General features: G+C 32.0%; 2 protein-coding genes across 5 annotated transcripts; both read right to left on the reverse strand.

The window, feature by feature from the left end:
• On the reverse strand, window positions 2551-3471 carry LOC109332700 (ethylene-responsive transcription factor TINY-like). The gene has a single exon (XM_019567722.1). The coding sequence runs from the start codon at window positions 3445-3447 to the stop codon at window positions 2722-2724; it is 726 nt and encodes a 241-aa protein (XP_019423267.1). The 5' UTR covers window positions 3448-3471; the 3' UTR covers window positions 2551-2721.
• LOC109333374 lies at window positions 9474-13645 on the reverse strand. Of its 4 annotated transcripts, none has more exons than XM_019568837.1 (9): window positions 13487-13645; window positions 13052-13156; window positions 12435-12690; window positions 11977-12081; window positions 11701-11829; window positions 11142-11191; window positions 10955-11052; window positions 10416-10700; window positions 9474-10119 (listed from the first exon to the last, which is right to left on the reverse strand). In XM_019568837.1, the coding sequence occupies exons 2-9, from the start codon at window positions 13119-13121 to the stop codon at window positions 9610-9612; spliced, it is 1503 nt and encodes a 500-aa protein (XP_019424382.1). In that variant the 5' UTR covers window positions 13122-13156; window positions 13487-13645; the 3' UTR covers window positions 9474-9609. The 4 variants fall into 4 exon arrangements, with proteins under 4 accessions (XP_019424382.1, XP_019424381.1, XP_019424380.1 ...); XM_019568836.1 differs by having other exon boundaries at window positions 13443-13645; XM_019568835.1 differs by lacking the exon at window positions 13487-13645 and having other exon boundaries at window positions 13052-13406.

The following is a 19920-nucleotide window of genomic DNA, read 5'->3' on the forward strand; positions in this document are numbered from 1 at the left end:
TTTTGTTTCAACTCATTTTGCACCACAACCAAATAGATAGAGATATTGATTGTTACAGACCCCATCTTCCGGAATGAGGAAGGTCATTCTCGTTGATTTTAACCTTTCACTCAATTCATATTTTTTTTTAATCCAAATAAATAATTGTGAAGTTTTTTTTTCGTTTAAAAATAAAAAACTTTTTAAAATACTTTTGACAATCCCTTTTATTGTATCTTTTGAAACATTTAGAAAAAGTTTTGTTCTTTCATTTAAAAATCTTAGAACTATAAAAAAAAATTAACTTTTTTTTTAGTTCTTTCAAAAGGGCAGAGGTCTTTGGTGTCCCTCCAGTCAAGAATTAGGGTCTCACAATGAATAGCCATTAAAAAAAAGGAAAAGGAAATAACAATTAACAAGGGTTAGCTGTAAAAAGAAAATATAGAAACTACTTTTAAAGTAAAGCAAAATTATATGATTATTACATCATATGAGCTCCGAGACACTTTTTAATTTTATTTCATTAGTATTATTTGGCCCAAAAAATACACTCATAAAGGTCAAGGAGCATCGAAAGATCGGAACTCACATATCCAAAAATAGGCCCAACATTTGCACTGACCCATAAAGATATAAAAAGATCCATACCCGACTAGCAGGATACTTAAGAAGAAAGAAACATCTAGACATGTCTATAGATTAAAAAAAACAAGATATTCTAAATCAATTGAATGAAAAATGTTACCAAATTAACCTCTCATTCATAAAATAATTTATACATAATATCAAGACAATTATATGTTTATAGTTAATACAAATAGTGATTGCATATAGTAGCAAAATATGTAATATATTATTAGGCTTTCCAAGTAAATAATAGGTCAATATTTGATTACAAATATCCTCTATAAGTTAATATTTTTTGCTCAAAGATTAAATGTTAATATTGTGCAAGGGAAATTCTGATTGGCCCCATCATTCTGATTGATGATCAAATTTTAGAATGAAGATCACATATCCTAAGTTATTATTCTTAACATTGTTCCACCCAATAACATACTGTTATGTCATTAAAATTACTGATCATATTTGAGACAGGTGATCAACACTACCATTGTAAAGGTTCATGTGTGAGACACTATGTTATTAGGTGAGATAGGGTTAGAGGCAGCAAGTGGAGACATTTGATCCTGATTTTAAATTTTGATCATGGACCACATTAAAGAATGAAGATCACTTGTCCCAAAAATATGTCTCTAACCCTGTCATATTCTAATAAAATTTTGAAGTCTGTTAAAAATTAATATGTATGTTTCTTACTACTCAATTTTTTAGTAGATATCATAATTTCATTGGATTTAGACAAATTTGGGGAGAAGGTTAGAAACAACTTATCTCCATTCCATGCTAAAACCAAAGGATTAGTTATGCCATAGTCGATTGCACTGACTTCCGCAAATCTCCACCATTAAAACTATTTACTTTGGTAAAACAAAATTTAAAAATAAAACACGAAATTTTTTAAACCGTTTGATCGCTGCTAAAGATTGTCTGTAGCTGATCCAGGTCCAAAACGAGAGAGGAGCATACCCGCTCTGCAAGTAGCATCATGCAGAGCAGACAATTAATGAACTATATAAGGAGGATGGAGATTCTAGTATTCTGCATATACCCCATAGCTTCAATTAATGTGATGTAAAGTAGGAGAACTCCTTTATAAAATCATAAAATTGAGTTCACTGTAGTTTACATTGTACTATTTAACAAATACGCGCGTATAAGCACTTAAACTTACCCATATTTTATTTCATACTATTTGAGATACACACTGTTATATGTAGAATTATAAAATTAGATGCAGCAATTTAGTGACAAATTTTGATTTAATAATATAACTATGTAAGTTATCATATATATCTTAAAAAATGTGCTGATAATATAATTATACTTTTATTATAAACTCGGTTGCAATATTAAACCGGAAGATTTCTCATTTGGTCTAAATGATTAATTTGTTCAGACAGAATGATTTTATATATAATAAATAATTTTCTAATATATAATTATATATATATTCAAATTTTATACAATTCATAATTATGTATAATTATGATGAAGTAATAATAATCCATCTTTTTGGACGGAAGACAAAATAAAATATTAGAGTACATTCTATTTTTTTTTTAAATTATGTTAACTGTTTGGTTTAGTTTACAATTTAACCAGATTTAATATGGTTGGACAAAAATTTCTCTAGTTTAAATCTAATTCTCATTCGATTAAAAGTATAAATAAGAACTATTTTCAAATCAATAGTCGAACCAATCAGACCACCTTATCTAATCCTATTCTCATAACATTTATTATATCATATGCATTATTCATATTTAATATATCAATTACTTTTAAAATGTAAGTAATAAATGAATGATGAATAATAAAATAATTATTTAAAATTTTTTATAGTAATAGTGCATAAATTTTATAGTCTAATAAATTGGTATAGAAATATCTCTCACCACATACAAACCTAAAGCAGGAGAAAGTGAAAACACTACTAGGAGCACTTGAGGGAAAAGGAAATGCATTTAAGCCCTTCAAATGAAAAATTAGAAGAGGGCCAGCTACTCACATTCTAAGCTACCAAAGTGAACACTGAAAAAAAATATTGTAATTCAGGAAAAGGACAAAAGGAGGGTTAAAAAAAGTGAAAGAAAAGAAAGCAAACAGCAATGGCTGACATTAATGTTCCCAAAAAGAACCTTCAAAGCCACAAAGCATCACACTCTCTGAGTAATAGTCTTGCACTGAAATGTTATCCCCACCATCATAAATGTTATGATACCATGGGTGAGAATAAGGCCACCCTTCAACAGTGTCAAAAAACACCAACTCATTATTACCAAGGTCGAGTGATTCAAAACTAGTACCCAAATGTGGGAGTTCCACTATCTTACCCAACTCTTCCTCACTGGACCTACAAAAAGAATTTGATGATCTCAAAGAAGCACAAGAAGACGATAAATGCAACGTCGTTTGGGATTCCAAAACTTCCATGGCAGCAGCTTTAGCAGCAGCGGCTTGAACGTCACGTGGCGAGTTGGAATCTGGCCGCAGCAACGATCCGGCGATTTCTGGGAAGTTGAGAATGGCTGAACCGCCTTTGATCACCATCGCCGCCGCGTCGTGCGCACGAGCCGCCATCTCAGGAGTTGCGAAGGTTCCGAGCCAGATCCGGTTTTTCTTCCTCGGCTCGCGGATTTCGGATACCCATTTTCCCCATGCACGCATTCGAACCCCTCTGTAAACCGGGTGCTTGCTACTGTTGTCTCTGGGCCTTTTCTTCTGGTTTTTCTGAAGCGGGTCGGGGAATGATGTATTGGGTTTAGTGATAGTGAAAGTTGATGGCAATGGTGAAGTAGTAGAGTTCGTACTTGTGTCTGTTTCTGAGCCATGTAGCTCAGCCATTAGTAGTTAACTACTACACTGTTTGAGGAATAATAATATATTTGGTTTGGTCTATGAGTTAAATACAATATATATAGTAGCTATGTATATGATAGGGAACAAATTCCTCCTACTAAGGAAAACTATAATTATTCTACTCCTAAGAAAGCTATAAACTAAGAAGATGATAAAAGAGTAATTTCTTCATATTTCATTGATTCATTCAAGTAAGAACAAGATACTATTTAAAGAGGTAAATAAATCCTAAAATGATGATGACCATACAAGTGTCATTATCTAATACTAGAAGAACATTCTAGAAATATAAATACAATTTATTTAATTAAATCCAAATAACTAACTATAATATTCTATCATATCCCTTTCTAATAAACCTTATAACAAATATCATAACAATAATATTCTATCCTATCCCCTTTCTAATAAACCTTATAACAAATATCATAACATTAACATATATCCTATCATTACTGACCCCTTCAAAATCAACCTTGTCCTCAAGGTTGGACTCAATGATGGAATGGATGAGAATCATTTCAGATTCCTTTTTGTTTGTCCCAAATATTGGCAATGTAATCTCACTACTATAATAATAGTACAAATGCAAGTTGTTAATTCTCAAGTCCAAGGAACCAACAGGATGATGACGGGGCCACATTTCTTCATAGTCAAGAATGCATGAATTAATAATACCACATCCTTTCAAATATTTTGAGCCGTAAAGAGAAAATGTGTAATTTTGGAGGGCCCCACGCAAATTCAAAATGATAATTGAATTAGGAGCCTTTACGGGACATGAAGAATCTGAAAATAATATGGCACTTTCTCTCTCATTAATGCTGGAATAAATGTCAATTAAATAAATTTCCACTTTTCCAGCAAACCCAAACGTCTCTAACGGCTTTATGAGTGGAATTTGTGAATCCTTGATAGCAATAATGACATATTTTTGTGCTTCAATGTACATCCTGCATAAAGCCACGTGGCACTGTGTGATAAGAGGAAATGTTTTGGTATGGACTATTCTCCCATCCAATGGTGTATGGGTGTATGTGCTTTTTTCCAATGGCCAAGATCTTGCCATTTTATCAATCCATTGGGAACGTTTTGCCTTCTCCATTTTATTTTGTTCTCTAGAACCGTGAACAACAAAACTACTAAGAGAAAAATTAAATTCAGATCCAAAAAGCATTTCCTTCTTCCCTCCTTCAATCTCTTCCCTTTCATGAAAGCTTGAAACACATGCTTGTAAATATTTTTCATATTCCAAATCAAACATGCTCTCAACCCTTTTTTCTTCCTCAAAATATTTTTCATTGCCAAATTTCATCTCGCTTTCTTTTCCAACAAAATTTTTAAATACAAAATCACATTTTCTTTTCTTGAATGCTTCTGATTCTTCATTTTCTTTTGAAGTTTGAGAGAGAGGCGTTTTCTTTCTGAATGTGAGTTTGGGTGGCAGAGATATTGGGTCCCATTGCAGTTTATGGTTTTGATGGTGGTGGTTAGACGGGTAAAGGTACTGGTTGATCTGCAATCGCGGTCGTATGATTGGAGGAGGTGGCCACCAATGTTGGTTCATCCAGTGATATCGTTGCTTCCATTGTGACCCTCGACAGTGGCTCTTCATGTTCGATTGTGGCGATGGCACATCATGAAACATCAAAAAGTGGATATATGATAGCCTGCATATCTTCTGTTTCATGCGTGAAGGTACTCGACTACGGCAAGAAGATCGTGGTTGACAGTGCTTCGTGGACTTCCGACGAAGCCGCTGCAGTTGTTGTAGAATTCTACTGCCTTTCTTTCTCCTATTTTTTGGTATCTTATGATGTTGTTGATTTTGGTGTAGAGGCATGGTAGAAGGTTGTTCTTGTGTTGGTATTGCAGAGATCAATATGAGTTTGTTTCCTGGATCTATATTTGAGACCCCATCATTTTTAGTGTTAGAATTTTGTAATTTTTTGTCCTCCAAATCTTCTTGTAATTTAATGATTAACTCTCTTATCTCATTAAATAAATCTGCACTTGGAGACTTGAGTGTGTGTGTCATAGATCTGAGATGGTGAATGAATAGGTTGTGTCTGAGAGGTTTGTTGATGAGGAGGATAATATGTATAATAAGATGGCTGAGAGGTGAAATAGCATGGTTGTGGAGGTGGATTTAGAGAAATTACATAAATCATCCCTAACTTTTCTACACTTACACAACCCCTCATTTTTATACTTTCATTACACTTATCACCCCTGCATGAGAAATACGTGTATTTTTTGAATAAAAAATTTGATAAATGCAATTAAGTTAAACAAAACATGGTATATTATGGAGAAAAGTCCAAATAATATATTAGTCGATACTTGTTTATTATTTTTGGTTCGTTACGATATACTATAAGAGCGATTGAAACAATATCTCTTTAGAATTGTTGATATATTTTTTAACAAAAAATAATAAAGATACATTGATTTGTATATTATTTGGATTTTTCTTCATAATATATCATGTTTCGTTTAACTTAGTTGCATTTATTACATTTTTTGTTTAAAAGATTACACTTATTTCTCATGCAGGGGGTCGTGAGTGTAATAAAAGTATAAAAACTATGGGAGGTTTGTGTAGGTGTAGAAAAGTGAGGAATAGTTTGTGTAATTTCACTAAAACTCAGGAGTGTTAATGTCATTAACTCTATCAAAAAATAAAGAAAATAATATTTGCAATCTCAAGTATGATAACATGAATACTACAATGTTTAAGCAATGAAATAAAAAATAAGAGACAATATATAATATTTTGCAATGTTCCATATAATAAATCATTTTTAGTTTTTTTTTAATTTAGAGCAGCCTGCAAGCCCACCCTGCCCATGTATAGGGCGGACATAGCATAATATTTCATGCCCTATTTAAAAATGGGCATACTCATGGCCGCCCTAATTTTGGTGGACATTGTGTTGGCATTGGCAAGACGGTCCTAATTGCCAATACTACTCTCAGTGAAGCAAGCATCGCTGTTCCTCACATATTCCACAACGCTTGCCTCACTGAACGCGGTTGAAAGTCACGGATCCAACATTGCTTGCTTTAGTGAGCATTGTTGAATATTTTATCTCAAAGATTTAAACACAAAACCTTACATACTCATTCACTCAAACGCTAAAACTCAGAAAACCTTCCTACGACTTAGAAAACCTTTGCACAATACTCACATTCCCATAAGACTTACTTTCTCATGACACTTATCTTCCTACAAGACTCACCTTCCTATGACATTCATTGAACTCATCTTCCCACAAATTTCATTCAACTCACCTTTTCACAACGTTCATTCATTCAACTCATCTTCTTGCAAAACTCACATTACAGAAGATCTCGAAAATGAGTCTTATCCTTTTTGCTAGTTTCTCTTTTAGTAGCATCCCTATGTTTTCCTTTTGTGTATCTCTTACTACTACTAAATATAGATGAGTTTGTTTATAATTTATGTTCACAAGCTACTATTTTTCTTGTTTTTCTAGATCAAGATGAGACTTTCTTTGTTGAACAAAAAATAGATGAATGCCAATCAATCACTATGCAAGAATTCCCACTTAACAATGCACATTCAATAACGCTCGTGTGTAAAACACTATTAAATGATTGGAAAAAGGAAATCAATAGTATTCGATGAAGCAAAACTGTTAAATATGATAGACGAATATACAATCAACAATATTTGCTTCACTAACGTTATTAATTGTATGACTCAAAGATTGAACATCGATCAATGAAGCAAACATTGTTGTTTCTCAAACATTCAATAATCCTTATTACTTCAATGAGTGTAGTCACAGATTCAACAATACTAACATATTTAAAAACAAAACCTCACACATTACTTTTTCATTCAGACGCTAAAACTCAGAAAACCTTCCTATGACTCAAGAAACCTACACACGATACCCACCTTCCCACCTTACCAAGATACTGATCTTCCCACAAAATTCACCTGCTCATGACATTCACTAAACTCATCTTCCCATAACACTCAACTTTCCATGACGCTCACCTTGCGACGATACCCATTCATTCAACCCATCATCCCACACCACTCACATTACATATTCTCACAAGATGCTAAAAACACTTTGAAGATACCGAAAGTAAATTTGTCCTTCTATTAGTATTTTTGTTAGCATCCCTGCATTTTCCTTTTCTGTATCTCTCACTGTTGTACACTGTAGATGAGTTAAGTTATGACTTATACTCATTATAATTTTTTGTTAATTCTTTTTAAGGTAGTGTATCTCATACATTCCTAATCTGATTAGAAGTTAGCTACTATTGTTCTTGTTCTTGTGGATCAATACGAGACTTTCTTTGTTGATAAAAAATGGATGAATATCAATCGATTGATGAAAGAATATGAGGATGAAGTGAAATCGTTTATTAGATTCTCCACTGAGTGTACCGAAAATCCAAATTGAATTGTATGCCCTTGTTTAAAATTTTGTTATATAAGAAGAGTTAGTCCAACTGAGTTAGAAGTTTATTTAGTATGTCATGGAATTGATTATAGTTATACATGTTGGACAAGACATGGTGAGACAAGAGATGAGGAGACAAAAGATGATTACACTAATAATATCTTTACAAATAATATCAACACAAATGCATATGAGGGCAACTGTTTCGAAAAAAATGGCAAATGTGATCGAAGATCATCTTCGGATTGTCCTTAGATGTTTGAGTGATTGATAATTAATGTTGTGAAACTGTTATATGATTGTTATACTAAATTCGCAAGATTGACAACAGTATCAAAGTTATATAAGTTAAAATGTGCTAATGGATGAACTAATAAGAGCTTTATAGTGTTACTTACACTTTGAAGGATATGTTGTTGAAGGATAAGGTGCTCCCTTCTTAAACCTATGATGTTAAATAAATGTTATGTTCTATTAGTATAAAGTACAAGATGATAAATGCTTGTGAAAATGATAAGAATTTATTGTTGGATGAGTATACTTCGCTAAAGTTGTGTTCTAAATGTAATGTCTTGCGATATAAGAAGGAATGCTCAACTCTAACAAAAGTTGTATGATATTTTCCCATCAAATCAAGATTTAAGTGCATGTTCAACAATGCAAAAAATATAAAGTATTTGATATGACATGATGATGAAAAGATTAAAAACGGCAAGTTTCGACATCCTACAAATTCTCCTTAAAAGAGAAAAGTTGATCATAACTATCCTAGTTCCACTCAAGAATCAAGATAATATGTTAATGATGACTACATCCCCAAAAGTGTTTAACTACTAATGAAAAGAGAATGAAAAATAATTGCTAAAAAGTATTAAAATATCATTCATTTCCCACCATTAACTTAGTCTTCAATATGGGAGCATCCTTCCTACATCACAACCTCTTCCTCTCTTGAGGATACTTTGGCACTTTCATGTGTTTTTAGTTCCTTATTGTGGTCATCCGCAGCAATGGCAACCTTTTCCTCAACGCCCGTAGGAACAAAATACTCTCTTTTTCTTTTTTCAATGGTGTTTTGTAATTTGATTTTTCTTTTTTTTCAATGGTTTTGTAATTTGTACACTAGGGTTGGTTGGACTAAGAGGGTAAGTCCGACTCTAACTGCCTTCTGACTTGTGTGGTCAAATTAGAACATCTCATGAGACTAAGAATAACTGGATCCGACTAAGTAGTAGTCTCATATTATAAAGTCGATGTCTTCATCATGTACAGTGGGTTTTATAGCATGGCTTGTTGTTAGAATTTGTTACTGCATCATATTTTATTTTGTAGTTGTTACCTGCAAATGCGGATCAAGATTTTACCGCTAAGTTGGATGTTTGTTTCGGCAATAGCAATGTGCATATTTTAGAGCTTATCTGGGCCAAACATCAAGGCCGATTCATTACCATATGTTGGATGAACCAAAAACAGAATTAGTAGAATCCTATATACGAATTGTAATAATACAAGTTTGGATATCACATTAGTAGCTATGTAAGCATGGAGTTGAATACTGAAACATCTGTTTAAAAATACAAATTTTTTTCATTTGCTTTTAGTAAAAATAAAGGAACCAAAGATAACTAAACATACAACACAACCATAAGGTGAACAAAAACACAAATTGAATTTGGAAAAAACATTGATGCATATCACATCATAAAATTTGCTCCACTTCCCTTTTTGTATCACCAAGCTCTACAAGTAAAGCTAATAGAGCTTCACACATTTCACAAGCATTCGGTTCATTGGAATTTCTATGCTTTGAAGAGTACACCATCCAGGCATGATCAAGCTTCATGTTTGGTCTTACAACAACTGATCCGGGAACTTCCGCATCACAGCATGTCACTAAGCCATCGCTCTTCGCTCCATACCTGAGTCGCAGGTGGAGAGCACTAACAGCCATGGCAGCCGATGCAGGAATCATCACAGGAACTTGTCGTCCTGATTCGACATATGAATCGGACTCATCGATGCTAAATTTCAGTAAAGGGAGTGATGGAAGTTCTGCATGAGCTATATGTGTCAAAGTTGCAAGAACACCAGGGGCCATGCTGGCTTCAGAATGGAAGGAGATAAGAGGAATGTCCAAGGAGAGTTTGTGCTTCATGATGAACTCCTTCCGCTTCTCGTATGTGAGATCCTCCATGGCCCTTATGTCACCCTAAAGAATACAATTGACGCACTATTAACAACAAAATGTGAGAGAAAAGAAAGTGCTTTTGGAATTTTTATTTAATGATATGAACTTTAGTTGTGTATCAGGAAGAAATGACCAAAATCAGATGCAGTTATCAGGAAGATGAAGCAAAATCAGATGCATGCGTGAACGTCAATTTTCATTGCACATGTACACAGTCTAAAATGAAACAATTTTCTTTTCACCTTTTATTTTAGGTAAAAACAAAATTAGAAAATTGATACTCAACTCTACATACAAACTTCACAGAACAAGGTTACCTTGATTATTTTGCATATTATAAGTTCCATGATCCTGCGGGTTGCTTTATCACCAATCTGGCCTTCGCGGAGAATATCGGAAGCTATGGGGGTGCCACCGTATGGACTCTGTACCAGTGCCAAACCAGCGACTTTGTCCTTCAGATCAGACCAATATATAGACAACGCAGCAGCAGCATCAATGCCACCCTTACTGTGTCCTAGTAGCATGACAGGCTTACCAGAACCCCAGTAAATCTCTTCAATGTATTGCTTGAGTTCCAAGGCATTGTGTTCTACTGATGCCTTAAAAGGAGAAACAAATATACATTTGAAAGTCAGATATCCGAAAAATAAGTTCACCAGGGAAAAAGAGAGATTTTTGACATATAGTTGTACAGAAAAGGTGCAAGGGAAAAAGTGCATAAATATTTAGGTAAAAGCTAAATGCATCTCAACAGAAAATCAACTACAGAACCAGGTTTTTTTAATGGCAAAGGAAAATGATTTGAATTGCTTGAAATTGTTCGGCTAATTCCAATGAACTAATGATCAATTACCTCACTATTAACTTTTGCAATATGGCAAGCTAGACCCATCTTTGAAAAGAACCTCTTAGGGGCAACAAAATACAAGGGTCCATGATTGCTAAAGAGACCTGTAACAGGTGAACCTTTCAATCTTAACAAAATAGAACTACAAGTGAACCTAAACTGAAAAGGTGCTGACAGATGGATCTTGTCGTACCTGGAATCAACAAATATACAAATGAGGTGGGTAGTGAGTGCTCTCCATTCCTGACGAATAAAACCCAAAATCAGTTTATGTAAACAAACTCCACCCAAAAAAGGATGAACAAATGAACTACATTTTGCCAGGCTATGGAAAATAGGAAGCACAACTTTAAAACAATAGAAAAATATAGACAATATGTATTCTACTTCTCGTTCAAAAACTGTGAAATGTGAAGATATGAAAAACAAAACAAGCTATTCAAAAAACACCCACATAAAATAAATGAAGTTAAACAATAGTCACACTCTGCCAGACTTGATTCCGGAGGCACAGCCCAAGCAGCAAATAGGCATTGAAACTTAATAATTGTTAACATGGATAATTGTAAACTTAAGGAAGAGTACGAGTACTAATATAAAGAGGGGAACAAGGTCTATCTGAAGTTTAATAGAACAAAATGTGCCATATGAAAGAACTTATCCTCGAAGTCTTCAAAAGGTTAATGAGAATTACAGAAAGAAATCTATAGTCCAGTCTATTTCAGTTTAAACCTTATAATAAAATAGGAGACCTTATGTCTGAAAGCAGCTCCAAGAACCTTGAAGTTCCATCCTGTACTGGAGGCATTTCCGGAGCATGCTGCAACCACCCAATATCATCAGAAGAACCATGCCAGGTTTTCCATGCACGAGATTTAATTCTGCAAATGCCAATCAATTATCATTTTACAGCAATATTCAGTAACACAACAACAAGTTTGAAAGATATGAATTGAATTTGAAAAGGAAACATTCTGATAGTATAGATTATTTGTACCAGTTTGTTTTTCTAAACCTACTTGTTTTACCTATGAATGTGAACCTGAGTACATCTAATGCACAAAAAAGAATATCTCCAAGGGGCCATTCCCAAACTCCAAGCATATTGTACACCAAATAATGGGAGAGTCAAACTGCACACAAATGATAATAATGCAACAGCAATGGTATAAATCTCAAAATTGTTGATTTTCAAAGCATTAACATTAAGTGAATAGCCCGTTCAAGAGTTAGGTGATAGAAATGAAATTTAAAAAATAAAGAAGCTGGTCATTCGACTGCATCAAATTTAAACATCTATGATAGAGCGTTATAACGTCTGAGATTCATTTAGCCGACCCCTAGTGTGTTAAACGCTTGGTTGTTGATATAATATAGTAACTATAAATTCATTGAGAGATACCAACTAGACTTTACTGTAAATTCTTGCATTGTCATTTCTTTGAAGTGTAAGTGTTGTTAAACATAAAGAAGATAAGGTCATTACCTTTTTAATAAAATCGATGGAATGGTCGAAAAGATATAATTGACATTTAGAATTACAGATCTTTTATCCACAAGCAGTTCTTTACAATTGTTTGAGACTTTTCTTTCACCGATTCCATTGTTTTCGCCCCCAATTTGAGGAGGCTGGGAAGATGTGCTACCAGTATAACCTTTTGCACAATGTACTGAAGAGAAGAGCCCTGGAGTGACCCGAAAATTTCTTGTCCATCTATTTGTATCTCTATGTACCAGATCCTCTGCATTATTGGCATCATCCAAAATGTTATTTATCCAACATTATTAATACAAAAACACAAATATCAAAATATCAAATACTTTTTATACTTTTTTGGTATAACCAAGGGTCCCCTGTAAGGAACTAACCCCTCTCGAGTACATGGTTACCCCTACCAACAAGTGTGGCTCACAGAATTCGAACAACACCTTACACCACTATCTGGGGATCTAGCCTTACGACACTAAACCAACACCTTGTTGTCAAGTAAATAAATTAATAATTGGAAAATCATAGCTTTCTACAATTTGAGTATTATGCCTTGGTAAAAAGAGCATGATAGACATAAAGCAAGTAGAGATGAATCCAAATCAAGAACTCACCTAAAAATTGTATAAAACGATTGCTAATATAACTTGTCAATCTCCAAATATTGGTGAGCATGTCTTGCATGTATTAACAAAATTCAATCATATAATTTCCATGGCCTGAAATAAGAAACAGACTCAGATTTAGAAGTAATGTTATTAAATTGAGAAAATTCAGAATTTTCTTCATCATCATCACAACCACAAGCATGGTCTAGCAGAGTTATATACTTATATGTAGAGAAACAAATCAAAGAGAAACAGAAAAGAAAACAACTACTACTCAGAGAAGGAGAGAAATAAAATATTATATTAAGAAGATAGAAATAGAAGATTATATTTTCATTGATTCAAGCATGCAAAGCCATATCTGAAAGGAGAAGATGAAATGTTGATAGTGGCTTACGTTTAGTGAGTTATACAAAGCCCAAATATAGAAAGTTGCAGCACCCTGCAAATACAAACACAGAATTTGTCAAAATTCAAGATAAATGTTGAACTTTTTTATATAAATATAAAATTATCTAATAAAAAATTAAATGGGAGGGAGAAAATAATCAGTGATGGATGGTTATCCATTCCAGTCGCTATAATAATATCAATATAGCTGAGTGGGTGGCCCACTTGTAGTTTTCTTTTTATAGCATGCAATATCAACAACAATATTTATACTATTCATTTCTCCATTTATGATTTATATTAGTAACATAGTACATATTTAAATTTACAGAGGGGAATCACTAAGTCACAAGGATCTCGTCTCTATTTAGTGGATTCTTCGTGAAAAACTACATTATTTTCTTCATATGTGGTTCACGTGGGAATGAGGAATATAGGGGAGTAGAGATATATACCAAAAAAGATTAATTCTTTTAATATAATATGATATTATTGATAGTGCAACAAACACTTTTCCATAAATTTACTAAGATTTTGGTAAAACTATTAAAGTTTACTATATAGTAAAAATTATGAGATAATGAAAAAGAACATACAATATTTGTTTAATTATTTATTAATTATTTGTAATTTGTTAGAATTATTACTAATTTTATAATTAAATAAATAAATAGTTACTAGTAATTTGATATAATTATTAGTGATTTTATAATTTTTGTTTATTTAATTATGTAGGTAAAATTATTAGTCACTATTTCCAATAATTATTTCTTGTTTATTTCTTCATAATTATTACTAGTTCTTTATAATTATTTATTGTTTAGTTCTTTATAATTAATTTAAAATTCATTAATGCATGTGCATGCATACTATGATCTTAATAATTTATAATTTCAGTTGAAGACTCAACATGTAAGTCATACAAATCCATCTCTATTTAGTGGGTTCTTCGTGAAATCCATGCATATTATGATCTTTTCTACACTTTTGGTTCACGGAACAAAACATTCTAACTTCTAAGCCGGAGAGATATTGAAAACTTTTATCTATAAAGTATATTAAATTTCAGAGAGAGATTTACTAAGTCGCATGAATCTTGCAAGTTTAGTGGGTTTTTCGTGAAATCTACACATGCTCTATTATTTTCTCCATTTCTAGTTTTCGTGGAAAGAGCAATTTAATTTGGGAGACGTGTTTCTAAAGGCCTTAATAACATATAATCTTATTAATACATCTTTAAACTTCAAAGGGGACACAGTCACGCGTGCCCATCTGTATTTAGTGTGTTCTTTGTGAAATCGATGCATGCAATATAAATATTTGCTATATTCTTTACTCCAATTTTGGTTCTCATAGAAATGAAGTAATACATGTTTGAAAGATGTAAATAACATGTTAGAATCTTTAATTGAGAGTCACTACTATATTAACCATCTTGAACAAATAAGAATATATATTTATATCTAGATTTATGTTATTGATTTTTCTTTGGTATGTTTTTAGATTATTGATCTTTCTCAATTAAATCCTAATTTTTTTTAAGAGACCACCATTTTCTCTTTGATGGACAGAATGAAAAATTGTTTTGTGATGTGATGTATTTGTGAACCATAATCATTCTTGATATGTTAGCAAATAGGGTTCCAATTATCTCTCATGGTCAAGCATATTAACTCATTAAACTCACTAATTTTTTGAAATCATATAATTATCAATATTATAACACTTATTTAATAATTTCTTCAATAAATAACTAATATAATTGTTTTAGAATATATGATACCCAAATATTAATTATAAATTATAAATTTGCTTCATTTTTTCCTGAAATAATTATACTACATATTTCTTAGGTGCACATTTCTATGTTATTAATCTTTAATTTTCTCCTTAATACAATATTTTTTTTTTGGTTTCCCACAGGTATCCTCGCACTGGAGGCAATCCTGTCCGAGCCGGGAACATCCACAGGTAAGTGGGGCTAACTTTCCCAACGGGCATTTTTTCCATCCACAAGACTCGAACCCGGATTCTTGCTTAAGGGGAATCAAGCATGTACCACTTGAACCAACGCTCGTTGGTTCCTTAATACAATATGATTCATCTTATATATAAACCATGGAACCACCATGACTTTCATCATCATAAAATATGACTGAAGCGCAATAATCACAATTTTAATATACTTAATGATGTAGGTCAAATATAGATGAGTGATATGAAAATTTTATGCAATGTGATCTCAAACATGTCTATTTCCTACTGGACCTTTTTTAGTCTTTACTTAGATTAAGCCATAATTTTTAAGTGTAATATTATAGTTACATGCAAAAATGCATATACCATCAACTTTATTATGCAAAAAAACTATCCTTAGATGTCTAAAGTAAAGCGTAAAACATAAATTAAAAACTCCCACTATATTAAGGTATCCCAATAAAAAATATCAATATGAGTAACATGCTCATAAAATTCCTTAGGTATCAAATCCTTAGCTAAGGGAGCTAGCATAAAATTTGTCATTTATATTCTATGAAAATCTCTTTATTTTAAACACTTTATTTAACAACCATTAACAATTGATATAACTTTTTTGATCTTTTAAAACTCTTATTATAGGAGTAAAGAAGTGTGAAGTTAGTGTAACAATAAAATTCTGCAACCATATCTCATGCTCAATTGTCTTAAAGGATGAAGGAGATACATGTGTTTATCTAGTAGACTTCAAGCAACAACACCTTCACCCAACAAAAAGAGCAAATCAAATTTTAAGCAAATAATTTACATTAATAATCCCAATAGAACATTAGTTTTCAGTCTTTGGATAAAGAGATTAATTTGTAACTTGTACTCTTAATGTAATGATCAATATTGATATTTATTTCTGTCAAACAATGATCTTTCTCTGGATAAACCGACAAACTATTATTCACACAAAATATTCATAATTGACACAAATTTACCATCACATGTGTGTTATTATTTGACCAAATTATGAATTTCTTTGGGTTGTCCACAATTCACATAAATAACTTCATACTAACGTCCATGTAATTTTATCAAATTAATTTCCAGAGTATAAGTTACTTTGAAAACATATTTCATAAACTAATTTAATGAACAAAATCCAGATAAAATGCAATAGTTAGGATCCAATATGTACCAATTTTACTCTCAAGTTGTGTTAAATAACACCTTAAGGAAATCGCATACATATAAAATTCTTAATGTGTAAAAAACATTATGAATAATAAATAAAAACATATATACCATATACAACAAAATATTTTCAAATATATTGCATCAAATATATATCAAACATATATTGATTAAAAATTCCAAATTTATATTATGATATTCATAGGGATAGCAAAAAAACCCGTACCCGTGGGTACCCGTAGGTAAAATCAATACGGGCATGGGTACGGGTCACAAACGGGTACCACGAGTATTATAAACGGATTTTAAAAATACTCGTAATACATACGGGTATTATGGTACCCATGCCCGTAGGTACCCGTTATCTACATGATTAATATATTATAGTTAATTAAAATAAAAAGTACATTATTCTAACATTCATTACACTGTGTACATTTTTTCCTTTTACTTTGTTTACATATTTTATTGAGTTTGGTGGTGAAACACCCTACAAATATTATTACATGTGTAGAAACACACATGTTTTACAACGAAAATATATACTTTTTGTTAAGGAAATGCGAACAAAAAATCACACAAATAGAAAACACCAATAAATTTAGCATTTTTGCCAAATATTCAATCAAAAGGTACAAAAATAATTAAGTTTCATCTCATTTGAAACATAATAGAAGTAAAAAATTAAAAATTCATTTATAATATAGGAAACTCGCGGGTACCCGTTGTACCCAGAAATATCCACGATTACCCACACACGGGTACCCATACAGGTACAGGCGGGTATGGATAATGATCTCCTATTTTAAAACAGGTAGCAGGTAACTACTGCCCGTGCCCGTTGTCATCCCTAAATATACATCATAAATTCAGATAAGATACAAGTTCTATCTTGGACAAGTTTCAAAGTATGGCCAACCCAAAAGTCACAACAAAATCAAATCTTAATATATATGAACACAATTATTGTTAGGTGTCAAAATTACCTTACATAATAAGGATAATTGAACATATTTTTACTCTGAAAGTTAAATAAATGTCATTTATACTATGTGTCAAGTTAAATTATTACAGAAAACCTATTACATGTTTTTTATGTCATTCTAGGTTTTAAAAAAAATGAGCATGAATTGGTGAAAAGTAGTTGCGCCCAACACAAGATACACGCTCAACGCAGTTTAGCTAGCTAAAAGGTTGAAGCTTGACCAGACGAAGTGTTGAGCCCAACGAATTCTCTATGCTAGGAGAAAAAGACATAATTTAGACTCTTTAAAATGAAATTAAGTTGGACATTTGGGTAGAAATTCAAGTAGAAAACACTATGTACTCAATTTCTCTTACTTCCTATGGTAGTTTAGGTGGAATTGAGGTGTAAAAGCAAAGAGAATGGCTAGAGGAATCAACATATACTCATTGAGGAGATAATCTATTCTCCTATGAGTTTTATTTTTCTCTTTATATCTTTGTTTATAGTTCACATAAAAATGTGTAGCTAAACTATTCCCTTGTTGGGATTGGATGTGATATTTATTTGATGTATACACTTTGATTCAGACTTATACTCAAGTGTTATGTTTTGATTCTTATAAGTTATCTTTGTGCTTAATGCTTACATAATTAGAGATTGACAAACTTTTGTAAGAATTTGGATTGATGAATGCCATGAAGAAATTCTAATTTTATTTATGAAATAGAGTTCACCATATTGATATAATTTCTAGATGTAGATTTATACTAATTTGTCACATTTGTGTATATGTTGATATGGTTGCTAGACATAGCGTCATAAGAACTTTAAATAACTCTCAAATTTGTTAATATAATTGTTAAACATAGAGGTATGTTAACGGTTCCTATATTAATAAGCTACTAATATGATCAAGACATTGGTGATTAGTAAATTTACGTTGTTCCATTAAATCTCAATTTCACAAGTATAGTTGCTAGACATAGAGGTGTATCTTGTGGATCATAGTTCTTCATATTATTAGTAGAGTTGAATCAAATTTATTAAGACATTAGCTTTTAGTACAATGAGATCCATTGTTGTGAAAGAATCATAGTTAAATGATACGTGTTATTGAATCAAATATGTATAAATAGTTGATGAGCAATATACTACACACTATTCATAACCTTAGTTTACCATGATTGATGATTCTTGGTGCCTAATTGACTTTGTTTCACATGGTTTAGTATTTTAGACTTTATTGGACTAATATTACGAAAATGAGTTAATTTGATATTATTTGGTCTGATTAAATCTATTATATTTTCAGATCATATTTGGCACCAAGAGCATTTTGGGCATTAGAGTAGTGAATGGTTTGTGTTGAAGTGAAGATTGTATATTTAATTTAGGAGTTTTTAATTGTACTTTAGTTTTGGGCTTATTGTTTAGGCCCCATTTCGGTTTTACTTAGGGAATTTGAATTTCCTCCTATGCCATTCATTTCCATTACATTTTACATTTTAAAATTGGTTTTTCCCTCTTTTGCTTTGCTAGGGTTTTCCTTCATTTATATTTTCCCTTCTTCTTCATTTCGGTTTTGCTTCCATTTCCATGGAAAGCTAAACTTCTAGACTCAATTCTTTTGAGAATGTATCACAACTCTTGAGGTTTTGTTATTAATGTATTTTCAGTTTCTTTATTATTGATTTATTCTATACTATTTCTAAATGTGGTTTGCTTAATCTCATTATTTTAGAAATAGGTTTTGTGAGTTTATCTTCGTTTAGTTGATTTACTCTCTAGTGCATGAATGCTTAATTTGTGTGAATTTGTTAATATTTCATGTTTATGCTGATTTCGCTTAGTTAAAGGCTTAGGTTTTGAAACAGAGAAAATTAGGAATATAATGATTAGAATTTGAAATTGATCTTTTGAAATCAATGATTGAGTTGTGAACAAACGAACGAAAGAAATTTAGCTGTTTTATTACACTGCTTACTTATTGTTTCTGCTTTACTTTATGTTCATACCATTCAACAATAAAAAAACCCCTCGTGAGTGTGAGTATAAGGAGTTTAATCTTTGCCTGAAATATAATCCTTGAGAAACGACATAGGAGTCACTTCCTAGTACTACAATTCAATTATTATATTATTTACATTGGGTGCGACCTCGATCAATAGTAGGTAGTGAAGTTCAATCTCAACATTTTAATTTCAATTTAAAATCAACTTATAATAGCAATTATAACACCCCAGCCTTGATATGCGACTACCGGGCCCATGAATTTACTATTAGCTTAGTGGTAGCGACTCAATGAAACCAATGATTATAAGTCCCTGAGGTCATGGATTCGAGTCGTGGAGGTTTCCTT

Source organism: Lupinus angustifolius, chromosome LG18, assembly GCF_001865875.1.
Source record: "Lupinus angustifolius cultivar Tanjil chromosome LG18, LupAngTanjil_v1.0, whole genome shotgun sequence".
Classification (NCBI taxonomy): Eukaryota; Viridiplantae; Streptophyta; class Magnoliopsida; order Fabales; family Fabaceae; genus Lupinus; species Lupinus angustifolius.